The following is a 17,657-nucleotide window of genomic DNA, read 5'->3' on the forward strand; positions in this document are numbered from 1 at the left end:
AACCAAGTGCCGGAGTGTCCGAAAACAACAAACTGCCGACCTCAGCAGCAGTTGAGCAGCTCTTCAGGCGTATGTACGAATCACCAGGGTGGCGTGAACCATTTCCAAAAGGCAAGGTGGCTCCGGCAAACCGGTGGATCCTTTTACCTTGAAGTCTGCAGCCCTAGCATTCCTGACGCGCTTGCTAGTGCGGTCTTCGCCGAGGGTGCGATTAACGAGATTTTATTCGGATCAGCCCGCAGACGCTTATGCTAAACGAGTCGGATTCACCTGCTCGCTAGGAACATGAATAAAATATCTATCAAACGAGAACGTCGGTTCAAGAGGGATCGATAAACAATTCTAGCCGTGCGATCCATCCAGCTGATACGGGGAAACGGCAGAAAAACTGTCCACCAACCGACCGAGGGCCAACCCAGGCGAAGTGTTAACGATCGTCAGCTCCAAGCGAATGCCGCAGAATGAACCGGTTGGCCAAGCGCGCCCTGCAGTGCCTTACGGTCGCAGCCCGGTTGTGTTCGGAAAACTTAAAAGACAACCAACGCATGAGCGATGATACGCACCTCATCTACTCGTTGACGATGCTGGGACTGGTGTCCTGGCCGGGACAAAAACCAGTTTCGGACAAAGCGGAAGGTGAAATCGCAGCGAAAACGAAACCGGTGACATCGTTCTACATCTGACGCGTAATTCTTCTTCGGCCACCGATACGCCTGACGATCGACAAATCGCCATGCAGGATGAACTGATGGGGCCAGCAGCTACGACAAGCCTACTTGCGATCGCAAAACGATCCCGCCCCGGATTACAAAACCCACGTACGATCGAATGCTCCAAATTCTCATACGCAACCAGCCTCACACTTCATGCTTCAAGGGGGAAGTTAGCACTTACCTATCGGCTGTCGAGTGTTTCCTGCTCTGCTACTACGGCTCAGCTACACGTCTCGGCATCCACCGGTCGGCACACACTGTCAAAATAATTCACGCATTCGATAACGCCACCACTATATAGCACATACACCTGTTCGGTAGAGATGAACAACGGCAGCCACAACTGTTGGCGAAGAGTACACTACTATTTTTTTCCCGCACGCACTATGGCACGATCAGGTCAGGATCAATTTTTAATCAAACAAGATTCAACATATTTTTCTATCAAATTTGAACCGAATTCGGTTGAAGCACACGATCTTCAAATCGCCAATCGGACACCTTTCTATTGATTTTTCATTTTTTTTTTCGCCGATGGAACCGATGTAAACGAAGCAGACGTGGGGAACAGAAGACCGCACCGAGGACCCGAAATGCGATTTTTTCAGCGCGCACAATGATCTCTTCTCGTGCGAGCGCGAAACCTGACGCAAACGCGTCCAACCTTGGCAAGGCCGAGAGCACCGCCTTCGCACAAGGTGCACAGTCTTAAAGGGTTGGTGAAGGGAAGCGAGCTGGTGGACAACGGGGGAGCCCACAGCTCCAGACGGAAGCTCGCGCAACTCAATCACTCACGAGCAAGACGTTGCTAGGCAACCACTGTGGTTCGCTACCGAACCGAAGCATCAAGCGGCGGCAGACAGGATCGCGCGCGGAACGGAACGGAACCCGACTCCAGGCAGGACAGTTTCGCGGTGCCAAAAACCACCGGTGATCGATCCTCGCGACGGACACGTTGATGTACGCCAACGCACAACTGCACCGAGCGCAACCCGGGATCGCGTCGTTTTGGGGCGGTTTCTTCGGCGGACAGTCGATTCGATTCGATCAGCGAGCAAAAGCGCGCCAACATTCAAAAATTTCCCTACCAGGGGATATGCTGACGGGCGCCTAGCGTATTCGCCGAGCGGTGCCGAAGCGCGAGAATCTCAGTCCGGTCCGGTACGCGGCTGAAAATCAACTGAACAGGGAGCGCGAGCGTCGATGCCGGCTTGGTCTCCGCGGGCTGTAAATTTCGGGCCGTCAGTTCTCGCGACCGGTTTATACTTATACTTGTACTTGTGACCGTGCTCGATTCGAGGTGGCCACAGATGCTGTTGCCGGCGGAAAGCTTTTGCGAGCAGCTTTCTTTATCAATTCTATGTTTCGCACTCCTGTTCGATGTGGTTTCGAAAAATATGTAACTGTAAAATATCAAACATATAAATTAGTATCGAAAGGGGGTTGAAAAAGTTAACTTAATCGTCAATCATGTTGTTAGCATATTTCAAATCATTTTTAGGCACGTGGCGTACGAACCGTTGAAAACAAAATCACGCTCAATGCATACGTAAAATGTTTCGAGGGGGTCAATTTTTGAGATCATTAATGTCGGCAATGCGTTTGATAGATTATTGATCGTTGATTAAGAAAAATCATTGTCAAAACTGAGTTAAATCCAAAACAAAATTTAATTTAGAAACAACCATGGTGGCTTTAAGGGTTACATACAAATTTACTGCAGTTCACCGCGAGTTCCTATAAAAGTTTACTTTATGGCAGCATTGCTATAAGTTGGTCCAAGCATTGGTTTGTGTCGAGATACTGCTTAAGTGTTATTTAAAAAACTACGTTTCTCAACATTTTCATGCCACTTACGAGTAGGGATAGAATATTTTAGATATTTATTCGATTCAATTAAACACCGTCCACTTCTATCAAATATAAAGTTTCTAATGCACAGTAAAGTTTCGTTTTGTATTCTGGTTCTTATGGGTTTTTTTACAATTACGCCTAAGGGTATTAAGGTTGATTTTAGTTAAATCTGTACTCTTTTTCCACATCACATCCAACCACAGTCACATCACATTCCCTAAATGTTTCCTCTAATGGTGCCCATACACGACGGCACCGCTCGTAGTTCTTATGTCTAGAATAGTTCAATCTTTATAGCTTAACATTGAACAGTTAGAATGGTGTACAGAATGGAAAATAAAACGAAACAATGCACAAATCGAAAAACAAACAGTGTAGGTTTGATCATTGTATCTGGACAACATATCTGCAATGTGAAGAAAATCATCCCAATAGAAAAGAAGTAAATAATATCAAAGAGGGGAGAAATTTGAACAAAAATGCTTCCAGGTAAAAGTAATATCAAAAAGATTGTTTTTTAGATTAAAACTATTCAGAAACAGACTGTTGTTAAAGAAAAATGCAGGTACAAAATAACAAACTAAATGTGAAATGTGAAAAAAACATCATTGAAGGACACTAGGATGTTTGCATACAAGTGAAACCAAGAGCGCTTTTCGAGAGGGTTGCGAACTTAATTAAAAGGGTAAATGTAACACAGATTAACTCCCGCACAATCTAAAAGTGCACTTTCCTCCTATTTGATGTTTGTGCCAACAGCACCGAAAGTTTAGCTCTAATTTATTCACAATCCAATACTGAGTAACCTTTCAAGCCTCTGAACGAACAACGGTTTTCGTTTGTGTGGTTCGAAAAGTCATTTAGATTTAGCACAATTTTGAGATTCGATCCATGATGGGTTACTATCGTCCTGAGAGCACTTTTTATTGGTTTGCCTGATGCTGCTGCACGAATTATCCAAATGCGGATAGTGTGTAATGTTTTACTTGTTGTATTCAGCTTACCGCCACCATCACCTTTCCGCCAAAAGGGCAAGCATAATAAGAACAATGTAGTCCATAGCGTACACTTACGGTCTGCGTCCGAGCACCATCTACGAGCGACAGCTGCCACCACCACCGGCACAGTCCGGCCGCAGTCGGCTCCGCTGCGTTTGCCCACCGCCCAGCGTTCCCGATGCATTGCGCGCTGATGTGTCGCCGTACTGAATTCCGCTGCCGATACGCTCCGGGTCGAGCTCGCCCGTCTCGATCTTGGCGAGGATCGTTTTCGAGCACTTCAGGAATGCTTCCTCCACATTTTCGCCCGTCTTCGCACTCGTCTCCAGAAAGATAAGCTCGTTCTCTTGCGCAAAGTTGCTCGCCTCGAGGAACGTAACCTCACGCTCCTCCTCCAGGTCCTTCTTGTTGCCGACGAGTAGAATGCAGATGTTCTGGCTGGCCAAGGTTCGGGCATCGTTCAACCAGTTCCACAGCACGTTGAAGCTGTCTCGCGATGTTGTGTCGTACACCAGCAGGGCTCCGGCTGCACCGCGATAGTAGGAGCGCGTCACCGACCGGAAGCGTTCCTGCCCGGCCGTATCCCAGATCTGTAGCTTGATCGACTTTCCACCGACGTTAACGATCCGCGAGCCAAACTCTACACCGATTGTGTGCGAACTGTCCTCTTTGACTGCAACAGAAATTCAAGGCCATCGAAAATGAAAAAAAGTTAAAAACAAAACAAACATAGCGGGGTATGAACTTTCACATTTGACACACCATGTTTAATGATTTTGCAAGAACAACAACCTCCACCGCTTATGACTACGCAGTAGCGATTAAAACGTCTCGGTTCGCTGCCTGTTAGGGCCGACCTCGACGCGGTCTATACTTACATTTGTTTTCGATAAAATGATGCAGCAGGCAGGATTTGCCACTACCAGCACGGCCGATGATGAGAAACTTGAACAGATAATCTAGTATGCGGGTCCCGGATGCGAACGACATCGACACCAGCATCGAGGCAAACAAAGAGATTGCACGCGACGAATTCGGTAAAGAGGAAAATGGAAATTGAATATTAAACACCCACCATCTGATTCACCCACTGCCAATGCTGTACAATAAGGCACACGAAATTTACCGTACGACTCCGACATGTTTGGGATCCGACGTCGTCACTTTTTCGCGAACCTTCAGCAGCTTCTCCGAACCAACAAATAAACTCCGTACAGTGCGAAACCTAGAGATTACAACGCAATTAGAACGCGCCCCTATTCGAAAAGGTTATCAACGAAGGGAATTTCCGCCCGAGTCTTGAGCCACGAATAGACAGCAAAGTTTTCTCTATGTTTTCTGTGCTTCTGTGTCGGATCAGAAAATTCATGTTTTGACCAAAGTGGGTAAAAGACGAGGCGGGTTTATCCCACCTTGGTTTTGACGTTTGACACAAGCGCTGCTGCGTTACGGTACGTAACGCATACCATGCACCAAGAAACAGTGGGCTATGGATTCAATTGCTTGGAGCCATAGGTATTTTTTCCCAATAAAACCGCTTCTTTCCTTGCAAAACAAGTTTAAAAGGTAGATTTAAAGCAAGTAATTTACGCCACCAACTAATCTATTAAAAAATAACACGCAATTGAAATATTTTAATTTTTTTTAAAAGGATTTCTTGAAAGATCGTTGCACGTGTTGTGGATGGATTTGGCAGCATTTAAAACCAACTTACAAGTTCAATTTAATTCGAATTGGATAAGTAAAACTACCCGTTAAATGAAACACAAAACCTGATCGTTCTTTTTCATTGCATCCATATTTGCGCATTATCGCCATTGCGTACCGGACGAAGAACGGACAAAAACAAAGGAGAAAAGTGAAAGGTGAAACGCCGCGACCCGTTTAATGGAGTTTTAGTCATCGCGCCCGCAGTACGGTACAAAGTGTGAGATGGCGTGGCAAACGCTTGTGCTTCTGTGCCTGGCTATATTCCCCCTTAATTTGGATGCGAAAAATGTGTTATTTTTGCTTGGTAAACTGTACAAACAATCCGTAAAACTCGGAAAACTAATGTGAGTATTTTTGTGTTCCACAGCCGATGACGGAGGCTTCGAAATGGGGGCCTACAGGAACCGGATCGTACAGACTCCGTTTCTCGATGCGCTAGCAAAGGAAAGTCTTATTTTCAACAATGCCTACACATCGGTTAGCAGCTGTTCACCTTCCCGGGCATCTATACTGACCGGAATGCCCGAGCATCAGAATGGCCAGTACGGTCTGCACAATGGTGTGCATAATTTTAACTCATTCCCCAATGTAAAGAGCATTTCCTCGATCCTCGGAAAGGCTGGCGTTCGAACGGGGTTGATCGGGAAAAAGCATGTCGGTCCCATGGAAGCGTACCGATTCGATTACGAGCGAACCGAAGAGCAGTATCCGATCAATCAGGTTGGCCGAAACATCACGCAGATTAAACTGTTCGTGAGAGAATTTCTGCAGCAGAGCAAGCAAACGACGGCCAATGAATCGTTCTTCCTGATGGTTTCCTTTCACGACCCGCACCGGTGTGGCCACATAACGCCGCAGTTTGGAAGCTTTTGCGAACGCTGGGGATCGGGTGAAGAAGGAATGGGTTTGATTCCGGACTGGCATCCGATCTACTACGTATGGGATGAGATCGATCTTCCGTTTAACGTGCCAGATACACAGCCGGCCCGTTACGATTTGGCCGCACAGTACACGACCATTTCACGGCTGGACCAAGGTGTTGGGCTTGTGTTGAAGGAGCTACATGATGCGGGTCTGGACGAAGAAACGCTCGTCGTGTACACCTCCGACAATGGTCCGCCATTCCCAGCGGCTCGTACGAATCTGTACGATCCCGGTATGGCAGAACCAATGTTCATACGATCGCCAGAGACAGGCGCTCGCCGGAATGAGGTCACCTACTCGATGACAAGCCATCTCGATCTAGTGCCCACGATTCTCGAGTGGTTCAATCTATCCTACCCGCTACCGAACTCGCTGACGGGGCGCAGTTTACTACCCCTGCTGTTCAAGGAACCTTCGGGCCAATCGGACGATGCCGTGTTTGCCAGCCAGAGTTTTCACGAGATCACTATGACGTATCCGATGCGGGCGATCCGCACAAAGCGCTACAAACTGATACATAACATCAACTACCAGCTTCCGTTCCCGATCGATCAGGACTTTTATATGTCACCGACGTTCCAGGACATTCTCAACCGCACGCTCGCGAAACAGCCGATCCCGTGGTACAAGACACTTCGTTCGTATTACCAGCGGCCAGAGTGGGAGTTGTACGATCTGAAGATGGATCCTACCGAATCGAGAAATCTATTCGGTAAAAGCAGCACGAAGGAAACTTTTGGGCAGCTAAGGGACCGTCTGCAACGCTGGCTCGAAGCGACGAACGATCCATTCCGCTGTGCCCCAGATGGTGTCCTGCAGGATACCGGTGAATACCGGGATAATCCCACTTGCCTGCCTTTGGGCCATACATAATCACAACACGTGTGCGCAAGTAATAGTTATCGTAGCTTAGTCCAGAAAACGAATAAATAAAGTATATGTTCACAAGTTAGGAACACACAACAATTATGAGTATTCCACATGCAAGAATATTTCTTTAAATTCGATAGGGTAAAAGTACCCATTTTGGCCCACTTAGGGAAGGGTCACCACAAAATAAATTGTTGCATTAATTGTACCGATCATATCACGACAAACTGGGTATGATAATGTAGAGTAGCTATCTAAGCATGCATTAAAATTCATATTTTTTAGATTATTTCATGTTTTCGCTGAAAAATGATCAATTTCCGAACACACTTTTTGTCGCTATTTTGGCCCGCTTTGCTTCTATTTTGGCCCACCTGTGTACCAGTTTTGGCCCACCTGAAAAATGCTTATTTCATGCATTTTACGATTTGAATATTCTTTAAAATATTTTAGATACTGTTTTCTGCTTTTTTTTCGTAACATTAGAGAGTTTTAATGCTTAAATTTAGTTTTTAATGTTTCCCCAGTTTTGCATGAGTAATGGCGTCAGTGACGTATATGCTGTCAGCTACTGTCATAGATGCCATACTTACAGCATGATAGATTGTTCATGGATTTGCTCGGGTTTTGGCCACTGATTGACGAAAATTAGAATAAGTTTTTCGAAGTAAATACATTACGTATGTAGTAAATACAATACGCTCCATACTTTCTTTCCTTTCTATACACACATATTTTTCATCCCTTTAAATGTTACCGTTGCCCATTCCCAAAATAAAAAATGTTGTTGTAGTCTACTATAATTAAATTAAATTGTATTTCTTTGAAATTTCACTAGAATGTTTCATTTGGTTTGTTTTTAACTTATTGGCTTTTGCTTGCATCCTTTCTTCTCTTTTAGCAAGTTTTTCCGCTTCCCGGAGCACTTTTGCTTTTTGGCGTTGTTCCGCTTTGATTTGACGCTCCTGCGCCAGTCGTAGTTTTTCATTTTCTTTTTGTTTTATCTCTTCCAGCCTTTCGCTAGCCGATAAAACTGGAAAATTTCGCATTTTAAAATTTTTATGCTTATTGCTTCTGCTAGGTGCGGGAGGCAATGTAAAAACATCGTTCAATGACATATTTTCCTTGTTTTGCTCCGTTAAAAAATCCTCGTCGATCTGTTCAACCCGTAGCTGGTGATCTTCATAAGCTGGGGTCTGTTGATTGTATTCCTCCATTAAAAAATCCTCGTCCATCCGTTCAATCCGTAGCTGGTCCTCTTCGTAAGCTGGGGTCTGATCATTGTATTCCTCCGTTAAAAAATCCTCGTCGATCAGTTCAATCCGTTCAATCCGTAGCTGGTCCTCTTCGTAAGCTGGGGTCTGATCATTGTATTCCTCCGTTAAAAAATCCTCGTCGATCCGTTCAATCCGTTCAATCCGTAGCTGGTCCTCTTCGTAAGCTGGGGTCTGATCATTGTATTCCTCCGTTAAAAAATCCTCGTCGATCCGTTCAATCCGTTCAATCCGTAGCTGGTCCTCTTCGTAAGCTGGGGTCTGATCATTGTATTCCTCCGTTAAAAAATCCTCGTCGATCCGTTCAATCCGTTCAATCCGTAGCTGGTCCTCTTCGTAAGCTGGGGTCTGATCATTGTATTCCTCCGTTAAAAAATCCTCGTCGATCCGTTCAATCCGTAGCTGGTCCTCTTCGTAAGCTGGGCTCTGGTCACTGCATTGTTCAATCACCTCTTTGATTCGACCAATTACATAAAAGTCCTCTTCTGGCTCTTCTGTCCCAGGATTCCTCGATTTTTCATTAAATCTGGTTGTATTCCTGGCATTAATTGAAACATTTACATACGGTTCAATCAATTCCTTGTAGAAAAACTTGATGCACCTTTCATTACGCGATAACGTGGTAACATCTCCTTTGATTTTCCGCAGAGTTTCCTCACCAATCATGTCCAACGCGTGTACCAGTTTTGAAAATGGGATGGAAATGGTATCAACAGGTATATTATTTGAAGAATCCGATATCAAATTATGAGAAGGTGAAGATGGAAGAGTTTCTGTTGTGTTTCTTTTCGGATCCATTTGTTCATCGTCGATGGATAGCAATGGACTTTTGTTCAAACACTTCGAAAAATCGACATTATCGGGGCCAAAGGGATGAAGCCCACACGCACGAAATCCGTTTGTAACGCTAGTTGATCGTATGCCGTTTTTAATAGCTTCATTTAAAATTGCACCAAAATATTTGAGGGTAAAATTTTCACTAGGGTGGTTGTAACGCCAGTTTTCTAGAGCAGTTCGCCAAGCATCTTTCAAAGGTTTGAAAACGGCTACGTCAGCAGGTTGTGTGATGTGGGTAGTATTTGGATACAAGGATATTAATATGATGCCCAACGATTGGCAAAGATCAGCAACTTCTACAGACTTGTGGGAGACATGACCATCAACAAACAAAATTATCGGAAATTGCACACTTCGCTTTACTAAAGAAGGGTAGAACACTTTTTTAATGTATTCCCGAAAATTATGCGAGTCCATCCAGCCACGTTCACTTTGGCCAATACACCATGAGGACGGAAATCCTTGAATAACGTCTTTCCGGATGCGCTGCCCTGGCAGAATTACATGGGGATCTACAACAAACCCACTAGCAGCAAAAGAAAACATGACCGTTATATTTTGTTTTCCCGGGGCACTTTCTACCTCATACACGTTGCGTGATCCTTTCTGAGCAAGCACTTCTTTCGTTTTCGGATGTAGGAAAAAGGATGTTTCGTCACCGTTGAAAACTCTTGTTGGGTCATTCAAAATATCTAATAAATTATTATCGGTCAACCATTTCTCCACTGATATAAACCATCCTCTTATATCTGCTTCGCTTACACGGGCACTTGCAGATGAAACCGCCTCTGGTTTTCGAAATGAAATCTTGGGGTTCCTTCTCAAAAATGCTGTCAGCCATGCTCGTCCTAAAAAATAAATAATAGTTGCTGTTGCAATATGAACATTGCATACGAAATATGCATGTACCCACCTGGACGATCATTTTTAAACGGAGTCACCCTCGTATTTGCGCCTAAATATTCGGCAATCTTATTTAAAAGATGGCTCCGTGTGACCGGAAACCCTCGCTGCTGCATCTGGACTATCCAGTTAGCTATGTTGTCCTCTTCTTCTTGGGTCAGTATAGATTTTGGTCCCCGAATACTTCCTAACTGCCACTGAGAACTCAAACGATAGCGACAAGTAGACCGCGGTATTTTGAAACGCTGGCAGGCGTCGCGCAAACTCATTTCTTTGCTTTCTATGGCCTTAATACAGGCCATTAAGGCTTTCTCGTTGTAGCTTTTTCTTTTGGAATAGTTCATTGTAATTTTTTTCAAAATAACGTTCAGGCGTTTCAACAACGTTCTGTTTCGCTTCTCGATTTGCTACTGCCTGCACTTGGCAATTTGACCATAGTCACTTTATGTTTGGAGGTTTGTTACAATGACACTTTCTGTCCGCCATTTTAATCACCTATCCCTTTAACTATAAGACAAAAAATAAAAGCATTGAAACATGTTTCATAACTTTTCCTACAGACAGGCGTTAAAAGATAAAATATCCTTAATTTTGTGAGTGAAAAAATTGTCCTTCAAGTCTAAATCACCTGCTTGTACAGTTTTTTAAAGTGAGATATTCGTCAAGGGACAGTCAAAGATAAACAAAATGGCGGCTAGCGATAGCCCTTTACCGAACCAAACTAAACTATTCTTGGTCTACATGATGTCTGACAATCATCTGTCAGAATAATAAGTCACAGCAATTTCCTGTCAGTTCCAAACCAGATTTCCTTGCATCTATTTTGGCCCACTTTTGCATCGAAATTAAAATTATTTCTCGTGCTCTAAAAATTCAAGTAACGATTTGATAATTCCTAAAAACATTCAAAGCTTTAGAAAAACATTACTTCAGAATTTTTTACGCAGTGGTTGCTTATATCTCAAGGTGGGCGAACTATCTGCTGACAGCATGATTTTTTGAAAAAGCAACAGCTTCGTAGTTTTAAGCGATTTTCTCGAAAAATATTGATGCAATCACCCCCAAATTTGGTATTTAACAAGAATAAATTGACCTCAACACTAAAAAAAATGTTAGGGCGCATTTTTATTTGAAATCATTGAAATAATTGATCTCCTTTGTGAGTGGGCCAAAATTACATACATGGGCCAAAATACCCTCACTGGCCCTACATTTGCCTTTTCCAATGAAGTTAATAACGCGTTACATACGACCGTCAAAGCGTTACGCACGGGGGTAACGGCTGTCAGAAACACATGTGCATCTAGAAATGTAAACAAAACGAGTCGCAACGTGTTTTGCGGTGATTTTATGTGAGAAATCAGTAAATTTGTTCGATTTAGAGAAGCGAAAGCATGGATAAAAGAAAATTACGGCAGGAGGTATTAATTGTGTCATTTTCACGCTTGTTTCGGTTTGTTCGCTCGGTATTGTTACGAATTTCCCGTCTTTCAGGTACAAACACTCCGTTCGCTGGTGAAGAAGACGCGCATCAGTATCGTACGAAAACTGCTAAGAGATCGCAAACAGTGGTCCAGCCGGCTGACCGGGGGAAGCTTAAACGCACGTGCGAAAAAGAAACTTGAATCAGTGGTTGCTATTGCGGACCACATTCGGTCAGTGAAAACGAGCCAGCTGGTGAAAGATATTCTACGATACACTCCGTCCGCCAAAGGAGCACCAGTTGACCCGGGATCCATCGCTGACCGTGCCGTTTTGCGATTTCGGGCGGACAAAAAACTAGGTTGCCACTTGGCAACGCTCGAACGGCAATATGGCTTGGGGGACAAATCGGTCATTCTGCTGAACATCTCTAAAAAACGAAAAGCCGAGAAGAAGGCAAAGATAAGTAAGGGTAAAAAGACCAAGGACGAAAAAGAGCCCAAAAAGGCGAAGAAAAGTGAACCTAAAAAAGGAAAAGAAAAGAAAAAGAAACCCCCGAGTCGTGTAAACGAAAATGAGTCTGACGAAGATCAGCAGGATGATGAAAATGATTTTGATGTGTCTGTTAGTGAAGCAGAATCCAGCTCTAGTTCTGACTATGCCTATGGTGATGATGATGATGATGATGATGGGAGTGATATGTCTGAAAGCAATTCCTTAGATCCTCCAGTAAAGAGCATCCCAAAGCCAGCGAAACCAGCAGCGTTAAAGAAAGCTGATCTTCCGGAGCAACAGAACATAAAACAAAAGTCAAAGAAAATTTCAAATGATTACAAACTCCCCGAGGACGAAGATGATGAACTTGGTACGGAGTTTATTTCGGACAGTTTCTTTATCACAGAAACTGGCAGTAGCTATGTTGCTGTGGCACCGAAGTTAGCGAAAAAGGATGAAGACGAGGATGGCGGAGAGCAAGAAAACGAAGAAGATGAACAGCCATGGAAGTTCCCCTACAAGAGGAAAGTAAAAGAGGATCAATGGAAAGAGTATGAAGAAGAGGAACCGAGTTCGGGCAAACGATATCGCCAGGATCATATGCCCGCGGAGCCGGACGAAGATTTACATCCATCGTGGGCAGCAAAACAAAAGCAGAAGGGTATAAAACCGTTCGCGGGGAAAAAGGTTGTTTTCGGAGAGGAAGACAACCATTCTACGTCGAACGGAAACGCGTCCGAGGATCTCCACCCGTCGTGGGCTGCAAAACAGGCACAGAAAGGTATTAAACCGTTCGCTGGCAGAAAGATGGTCTTCGATGACGATGATGCACCAATCGCTCAACCAACAGCATCATCGAATGGCGATCTGCATCCCTCGTGGGCGGCGAAGCAAGCACAGAAGGGAATTAAACCATTCGCCGGAAAGAAGGTGTTGTTTGATGCCGATGATGAAAGTACCGACGTTCGATCATATTCCTACGCCAAACCGGAGAGCGATCTTCACCCGTCGTGGGCGGCGAAGCAGGCGCAGAAAGGAATCAAACCATTCGCGGGGAAAAAGGTGGTGTTTGGTGACAATGACGACGGGAGTACAGTGAGACCATCTTCTTCTATGCCTGAAAGTGATCTTCATCCTTCGTGGGCCGCCAAGCAGGCTCAGAAGGGAATCAAACCGTTTGCAGGGAAGAAGGTAGTGTTTGATGCCGATGATGAAAGTACCGACGTTCGATCTTATTCCAACGCCAAACGAGACAGCGACCTTCACCCGTCGTGGAGCACAGTGAGACCATCTTCTTCTATGCCGGAAAGTGATCTTCATCCCTCGTGGGCCGCCAAGCAGGCACAGAAGGGAATCAAACCGTTTGCAGGGAAGAAGGTGGTGTTTGATGCCGATGATGAAAGTACCGACGTTCGATCTTATTCCAACGCCAAACCAAACAGCGACCTTCACCCGTCGTGGAGTACAGTGAGACCATCTTCTTCTATGCCGGAAAGTGATCTTCATCCATCGTGGGCCGCCAAGCAGGCACAGAAGGGAATCAAACCGTTTGCAGGGAAGAAGGTAGTGTTTGATGCCGATGATGAAAGTACCGACGTTCGATCTTATTCCAACGCCAAACCAGAGAGCGATCTTCATCCGTCGTGGGCGGCGAAGCAGGCACAGAAAGGAATCAAACCATTCGCGGGGAAAAAGATGGTTTTTGGTGACAATGACGACGGGAGTACAGTGAGACCATCTTCTTCTATGCCTAAAAGTGATCTTCATCCATCGTGGGCCGCCAAGCAGGCACAGAAGGGAATCAAACCATTCGCGGGAAAGAAGGTGGTGTTCGATGCCGATAATGAAAGTAGCGACGTTCGATCCAATTCCTATGACAAACCAGAAAACGATCTTCATCCATCGTGGGCGGCGAAGCAGGCACAGAAAGGAATCAAACCATTCGCTGGAAAGAAGATCAGCTTTGGTGATGAACATGTCGAAAGAAGCAATTCCTACGGCGAAGCAAAACAAACGCCCGATCTTCATCCATCGTGGGCAGCAAAACAGGCACAAAAAGGTATCAAACAGTTCGCGGGGACAAAAATAAACTTTGATGAGGAAACCGGAGGCGACGGCACGAATGTTTCAGCGAAACCGAATTCGTTTGCAGACAAAAAACGTTTCTTCCAGCAGAATACGGATGGCGGTGCCAGTCGGTCAAAACCTACCACTTCCGATGTGCATCCATCGTGGGCAGCGAAACTGGCCCAGAAAGGAATCAAACCATTCGCCGGGAAAAAGATCAGTTTCGATGATGAATAAAAATCTAGCTGCAATTTTAGATCCATTTGTTAGTTGTGTGGTATGTTTCATTTATTTAACGTATTTAATGTATTATTCTTTACCGTCGATCAATGTGAAGGCGCCCATGTTTAGAGGACATCGGTTTGGTAGACGCTGCGGGGTTTGGGTTTGGGAGGAGCCGCCGCTGTCCTCAGCTGAGCGTGCAGCTCGGCTAAAAGTTCTGGCTTTTTGTCCGCAATCCTTTCGAATCGTCCCATCGCCGTCGGAAGCAGCACTTCGGCCATGTATGATTTATTTTTAGCCACAAAGTTCATCTGTGAGATTAGGGGATAAGCAATTTTTAACATGAGACAAGAACTTTACATTGAAATTGCATTACTTTTTAGAAAAATAGCTATTGATACGACTTCTTTCTAGAAGAGCTATGAAGTTTGGATCGATACTAAGATCTATATGAGAGTTTAAGTTAGTTAACTTGAGTTGATTTCAGCACATCACGAAAGCCATCAGATATTCGGACCCTCCTTCTTCCCCTGGCGGGTGAAGGAGGACGAGCGGGATTTAATCAAAGAGAAGACACGAGGTCTTCTCTAATCACCCATAGCTCATCACTTGACTTTTAGTAGAACCGTCAGTTGAACGGCCTACTGATGTGCAACTTTTCCCCTCCGAGCCCGGGGGCTTATATCTGCCGTACCAACGTGCTGCGCTAGCGATGTCTAAGCAACAGGCGTTACTCTTCATAACAAGAACCACATAAACAAACACAACCACAGCTGTCAAGTCCAACCACATGCGGTGCACCACGTTTGGTTTGTTTTTTTTGTTATACTTACATCGGCATTTAGAGAATTTGGTGGCTTGATGGAATGCTGGGACAGGAACAACTCCCGGATGAGCATCTCCGCGTCCCGTTGGAGGGAATCGTACTTCGCCAGGAAGGCGCAGCTTTCCGTCGTTTGAAGTAAATGACGGCAGAAGTTGACTGTCGCCTGGGTAAGATTGATCCACGTGTCTCCGGTGACGTACGCCCGGAAGTCGATCCCGAGGGTATCGAACTCCTTCAGCAGCGTACGGAGGCCCGTTTTCGTCTGCAGGTTGTACGGTTGCCAGGGGTCTTCGGTTCGCCCGATTGAATCCACCAAACGGTACCGTGCCTCGTCGAGCAGCTGCCCGAGAGTGCTTCGCAGCAGGCCCTCCATGTGGTAGGACAGATCGAGACCGATCTCGCGCAGTTTCAGACACGGTTCCCGCACACCCTCCACCACCTTCGCCACCATCTCCAGCTGGGTGTCCTTCGTGAGGTAGTGCTTGATGAGCTGCGAGGCAAAGTACTGCAGCTCCATGTTGCACCACACGATCAGGGCGCTCGTACACGCTGCCTTGGCGTTGAACGCACGCAGGAACTCGCTCGCGACCAGCGCGACATCGCAGAAGAACAGCTCCGAGACGGCCAAATTGTTGCGCCTAGCCTGTCGCTGGGACGTTCGGATCGCACTGGTGCAAACGCGCAGCAGAATACCGCAAGCTTCGCGCGATTTTTCCATCTCCACCAGAAGCTTCAGCGGTCTCCGGCTTGACCGAAGGGCCGCCTGTAGGCTGCGGCTCTGCGAGTTCGACAGCTCGTGCATCAGTACCGACGCTAGGGAAGCCTTCAGAGATTTCACCTTTTCCTTTACATCTGCTGCACCGTGGAAGGAACTATCTTGGGCGAGATGTTCGTCACACTTTTGCAACAGCGCCAGACTGTCCTCGAAGTGCCGTTGCGCTATTTCGGCCTGAATTTCTTCCGGTGCCGTCACGAGCCAATCCGGTGGCAAATTCTCCACGATGACGCGGCCCATTTCCGAGGCAGTTGGGCTGAGCGCGAGCAGTTCGCTGTCGGTAGATTTCTGCGGTGCGTCAAACTTAAGGCTCGTCGGAGGCTGCGGGGCGGGTGCCTTTTTCGGTTTCTTAACCTGGTGGAATTTAATCGCTAGTTCACACTTTTCCAGCCACTCCTGCTTGGCGGTCGGATTCATACACTGGAACATCCGGGCAGCGTCGCTCGTAATCATGTTGATTGCGTTCTTGTTCACTCCGTCCAGATCCTTGATGTTGATCACAGCGATGTTTTTCGTTTCGTACTCGGTTTGAAACTCCAGTTTTCTACAATGAAACAAGAATATGATGAAAAACAAAATCTTAGCATTGCTCAAAAGAGCAAGTAATCCGGCCAGAATCCGATTTACTTACTTTTCATTTTTCACTTTCGCCAGAACCAGTACTTCGTTGAACAGAAACAAGTGAATCCGACAGATCGGTCGGTAATCGTTTGAATCCAGCTCGATAAGGCCACCTTCGTGGATGAAAACCTTGTCATCCAAATTGCCCTTGTAGCCGATCAGGGATTCTTTTATCAGCTGGATCGCTTTCCGGTTCTGCTGCTCCTCGTTTACGTTCGGATCCAGGCTTTGTTCCTCGATGATGTTCTTCTGCTCGTCGAGCAACGATTCGTCCCGCAGTGTCGTTAGAAGATTACGTTGGTCGATCAGAATGTGCGAAAGTTGATACATTTCCGATTCCAGATCTTAAATTAAACGGTTGACTTGGTGTTATGGAAATCAAAATTAAGCGATGACAAGCGTACACGCCCACTTAAAAAAACGGTACATACGAGAGATCTCTTTGGCCGTTTCAATGAACTGCATATAATTTTCGTAGACATGTTTCTTCAACGTAGAAGATACGGTCTCGCTGAGCGATTGTATTTTCTGCTTGGTTTGCAATAGCTCTGGACCACCAACGCAGTCCTGGACGAGATTTTTCACATCTGAAACGGAAAAGTAGGGCACAGTGAAGGAAGTTTTTGTTTTCTGCAATTACAACCTGGCGAACTGCATTAAGCAACTCACATTTTTCTGCATTGAAATTATCCTTTTCAAACGTTGCCGTACTCGCCTCAGGCATTTTGATAGAGTTTAACAATTGATGCAGGAATCGAACAAATAATCGGAGCAAAGAAAGTGGAAATGAATAATTTTCTTGCGAATTGTTTTCGTAAACAAATAGGAGTTTTGTTATGACAGCAGAAGCGTTACGTAGCTGCAGGGCTGCAACATTACACTTTGTGAAAGAAACGTGACAGCTTACCTTTCTTCAAATTTTTTGAATCGGTTGTTTATGCTTGAGGACCATTTTTCCAAAATTACGCAAACATAACTATTTAAAAAAATCTCAATTATTCATAAAATTTGGGAAGGGTTCGTACAATGGAATAAATACCTGCTATAGCCAAGAAAGAAGACAATTGTTGGAACGAAAAGGGAAGGAAATTGTGAATTATGTAGATGGGATTGCATGGAAAACACTGATATGTTTGCAATATCATG

General features: G+C 45.3%; 4 protein-coding genes across 4 annotated transcripts; 2 read left to right on the forward strand and 2 right to left on the reverse strand.

Moving 5' to 3' along the window:
* Nucleotides 1–2,585: 2,585 nt before the first annotated feature.
* On the reverse strand, nucleotides 2,586–4,941 carry LOC131260743 (ras-related protein Rab-4B). The gene is made up of 3 exons (XM_058262549.1): nucleotides 4,692–4,941; nucleotides 4,444–4,524; nucleotides 2,586–4,238 (listed from the first exon to the last, which is right to left on the reverse strand). Exons 1-3 carry the CDS (start codon nucleotides 4,705–4,707, stop codon nucleotides 3,661–3,663), a joined length of 675 nt encoding a protein of 224 aa, XP_058118532.1. The 5' UTR covers nucleotides 4,708–4,941; the 3' UTR covers nucleotides 2,586–3,660.
* A 488-nt stretch (nucleotides 4,942–5,429) lies between these two features.
* Nucleotides 5,430–7,157, forward strand: LOC131272525 (N-sulphoglucosamine sulphohydrolase). Its single transcript, XM_058274282.1, has 2 exons — nucleotides 5,430–5,579; nucleotides 5,643–7,157. Exons 1-2 carry the CDS (start codon nucleotides 5,498–5,500, stop codon nucleotides 7,070–7,072), a joined length of 1,512 nt encoding a protein of 503 aa, XP_058130265.1. The 5' UTR covers nucleotides 5,430–5,497; the 3' UTR covers nucleotides 7,073–7,157.
* A 4,211-nt stretch (nucleotides 7,158–11,368) lies between these two features.
* On the forward strand, nucleotides 11,369–14,323 carry LOC131271404 (WASH complex subunit 2). The gene is made up of 2 exons (XM_058272820.1): nucleotides 11,369–11,504; nucleotides 11,578–14,323. The coding sequence occupies exons 1-2, from the start codon at nucleotides 11,478–11,480 to the stop codon at nucleotides 14,302–14,304; spliced, it is 2,754 nt and encodes a 917-aa protein (XP_058128803.1). The 5' UTR covers nucleotides 11,369–11,477; the 3' UTR covers nucleotides 14,305–14,323.
* A 9-nt stretch (nucleotides 14,324–14,332) lies between these two features.
* On the reverse strand, nucleotides 14,333–17,302 carry LOC131271405 (exocyst complex component 8). Its single transcript, XM_058272821.1, has 5 exons — nucleotides 17,181–17,302; nucleotides 16,943–17,098; nucleotides 16,522–16,855; nucleotides 15,123–16,434; nucleotides 14,333–14,600 (listed from the first exon to the last, which is right to left on the reverse strand). Exons 1-5 carry the CDS (start codon nucleotides 17,233–17,235, stop codon nucleotides 14,415–14,417), a joined length of 2,043 nt encoding a protein of 680 aa, XP_058128804.1. The 5' UTR covers nucleotides 17,236–17,302; the 3' UTR covers nucleotides 14,333–14,414.
* Nucleotides 17,303–17,657: the final 355 nt, after the last annotated feature.

This window comes from Anopheles coustani, chromosome 3 (genome assembly GCF_943734705.1).
Source record: "Anopheles coustani chromosome 3, idAnoCousDA_361_x.2, whole genome shotgun sequence".
In the NCBI taxonomy this organism is placed as follows: domain Eukaryota; kingdom Metazoa; phylum Arthropoda; class Insecta; order Diptera; family Culicidae; genus Anopheles; species Anopheles coustani.

What these genes read in the sequence shown, in the direction of transcription:
- LOC131271405 (XM_058272821.1), bottom strand. Translation starts at nt 17,235, where the DNA reads ATGCCTGAGGCGAGTACGGCAACGTTTGAAAAGGATAATTTCAATGCA. An exon ending in AACGGCCAAAGAGATCTCTC is followed by an intron (nt 16,856 to 16,942) that starts GTATGTACCGTT and finishes GTTTAATTTAAG; the next exon opens with ATCTGGAATCGGAAATGTAT. An exon ending in CAAATTCTCTAAATGCCGAT is followed by an intron (nt 14,601 to 15,122) that starts GTAAGTATAACA and finishes CTAATCTCACAG; the next exon opens with ATGAACTTTGTGGCTAAAAA.
- LOC131260743 (XM_058262549.1), bottom strand. An exon ending in TCATTTTATCGAAAACAAAT is followed by an intron (nt 4,239 to 4,443) that starts GTAAGTATAGAC and finishes TTTCTGTTGCAG; the next exon opens with TCAAAGAGGACAGTTCGCAC.
- LOC131272525 (XM_058274282.1), top strand. Translation starts at nt 5,498, where the DNA reads ATGGCGTGGCAAACGCTTGTGCTTCTGTGCCTGGCTATATTCCCCCTT. An exon ending in AAATGTGTTATTTTTGCTTG is followed by an intron (nt 5,580 to 5,642) that starts GTAAACTGTACA and finishes TGTGTTCCACAG; the next exon opens with CCGATGACGGAGGCTTCGAA.
- LOC131271404 (XM_058272820.1), top strand. Translation starts at nt 11,478, where the DNA reads ATGGATAAAAGAAAATTACGGCAGGAG. An exon ending in AAAGAAAATTACGGCAGGAG is followed by an intron (nt 11,505 to 11,577) that starts GTATTAATTGTG and finishes CCCGTCTTTCAG; the next exon opens with GTACAAACACTCCGTTCGCT.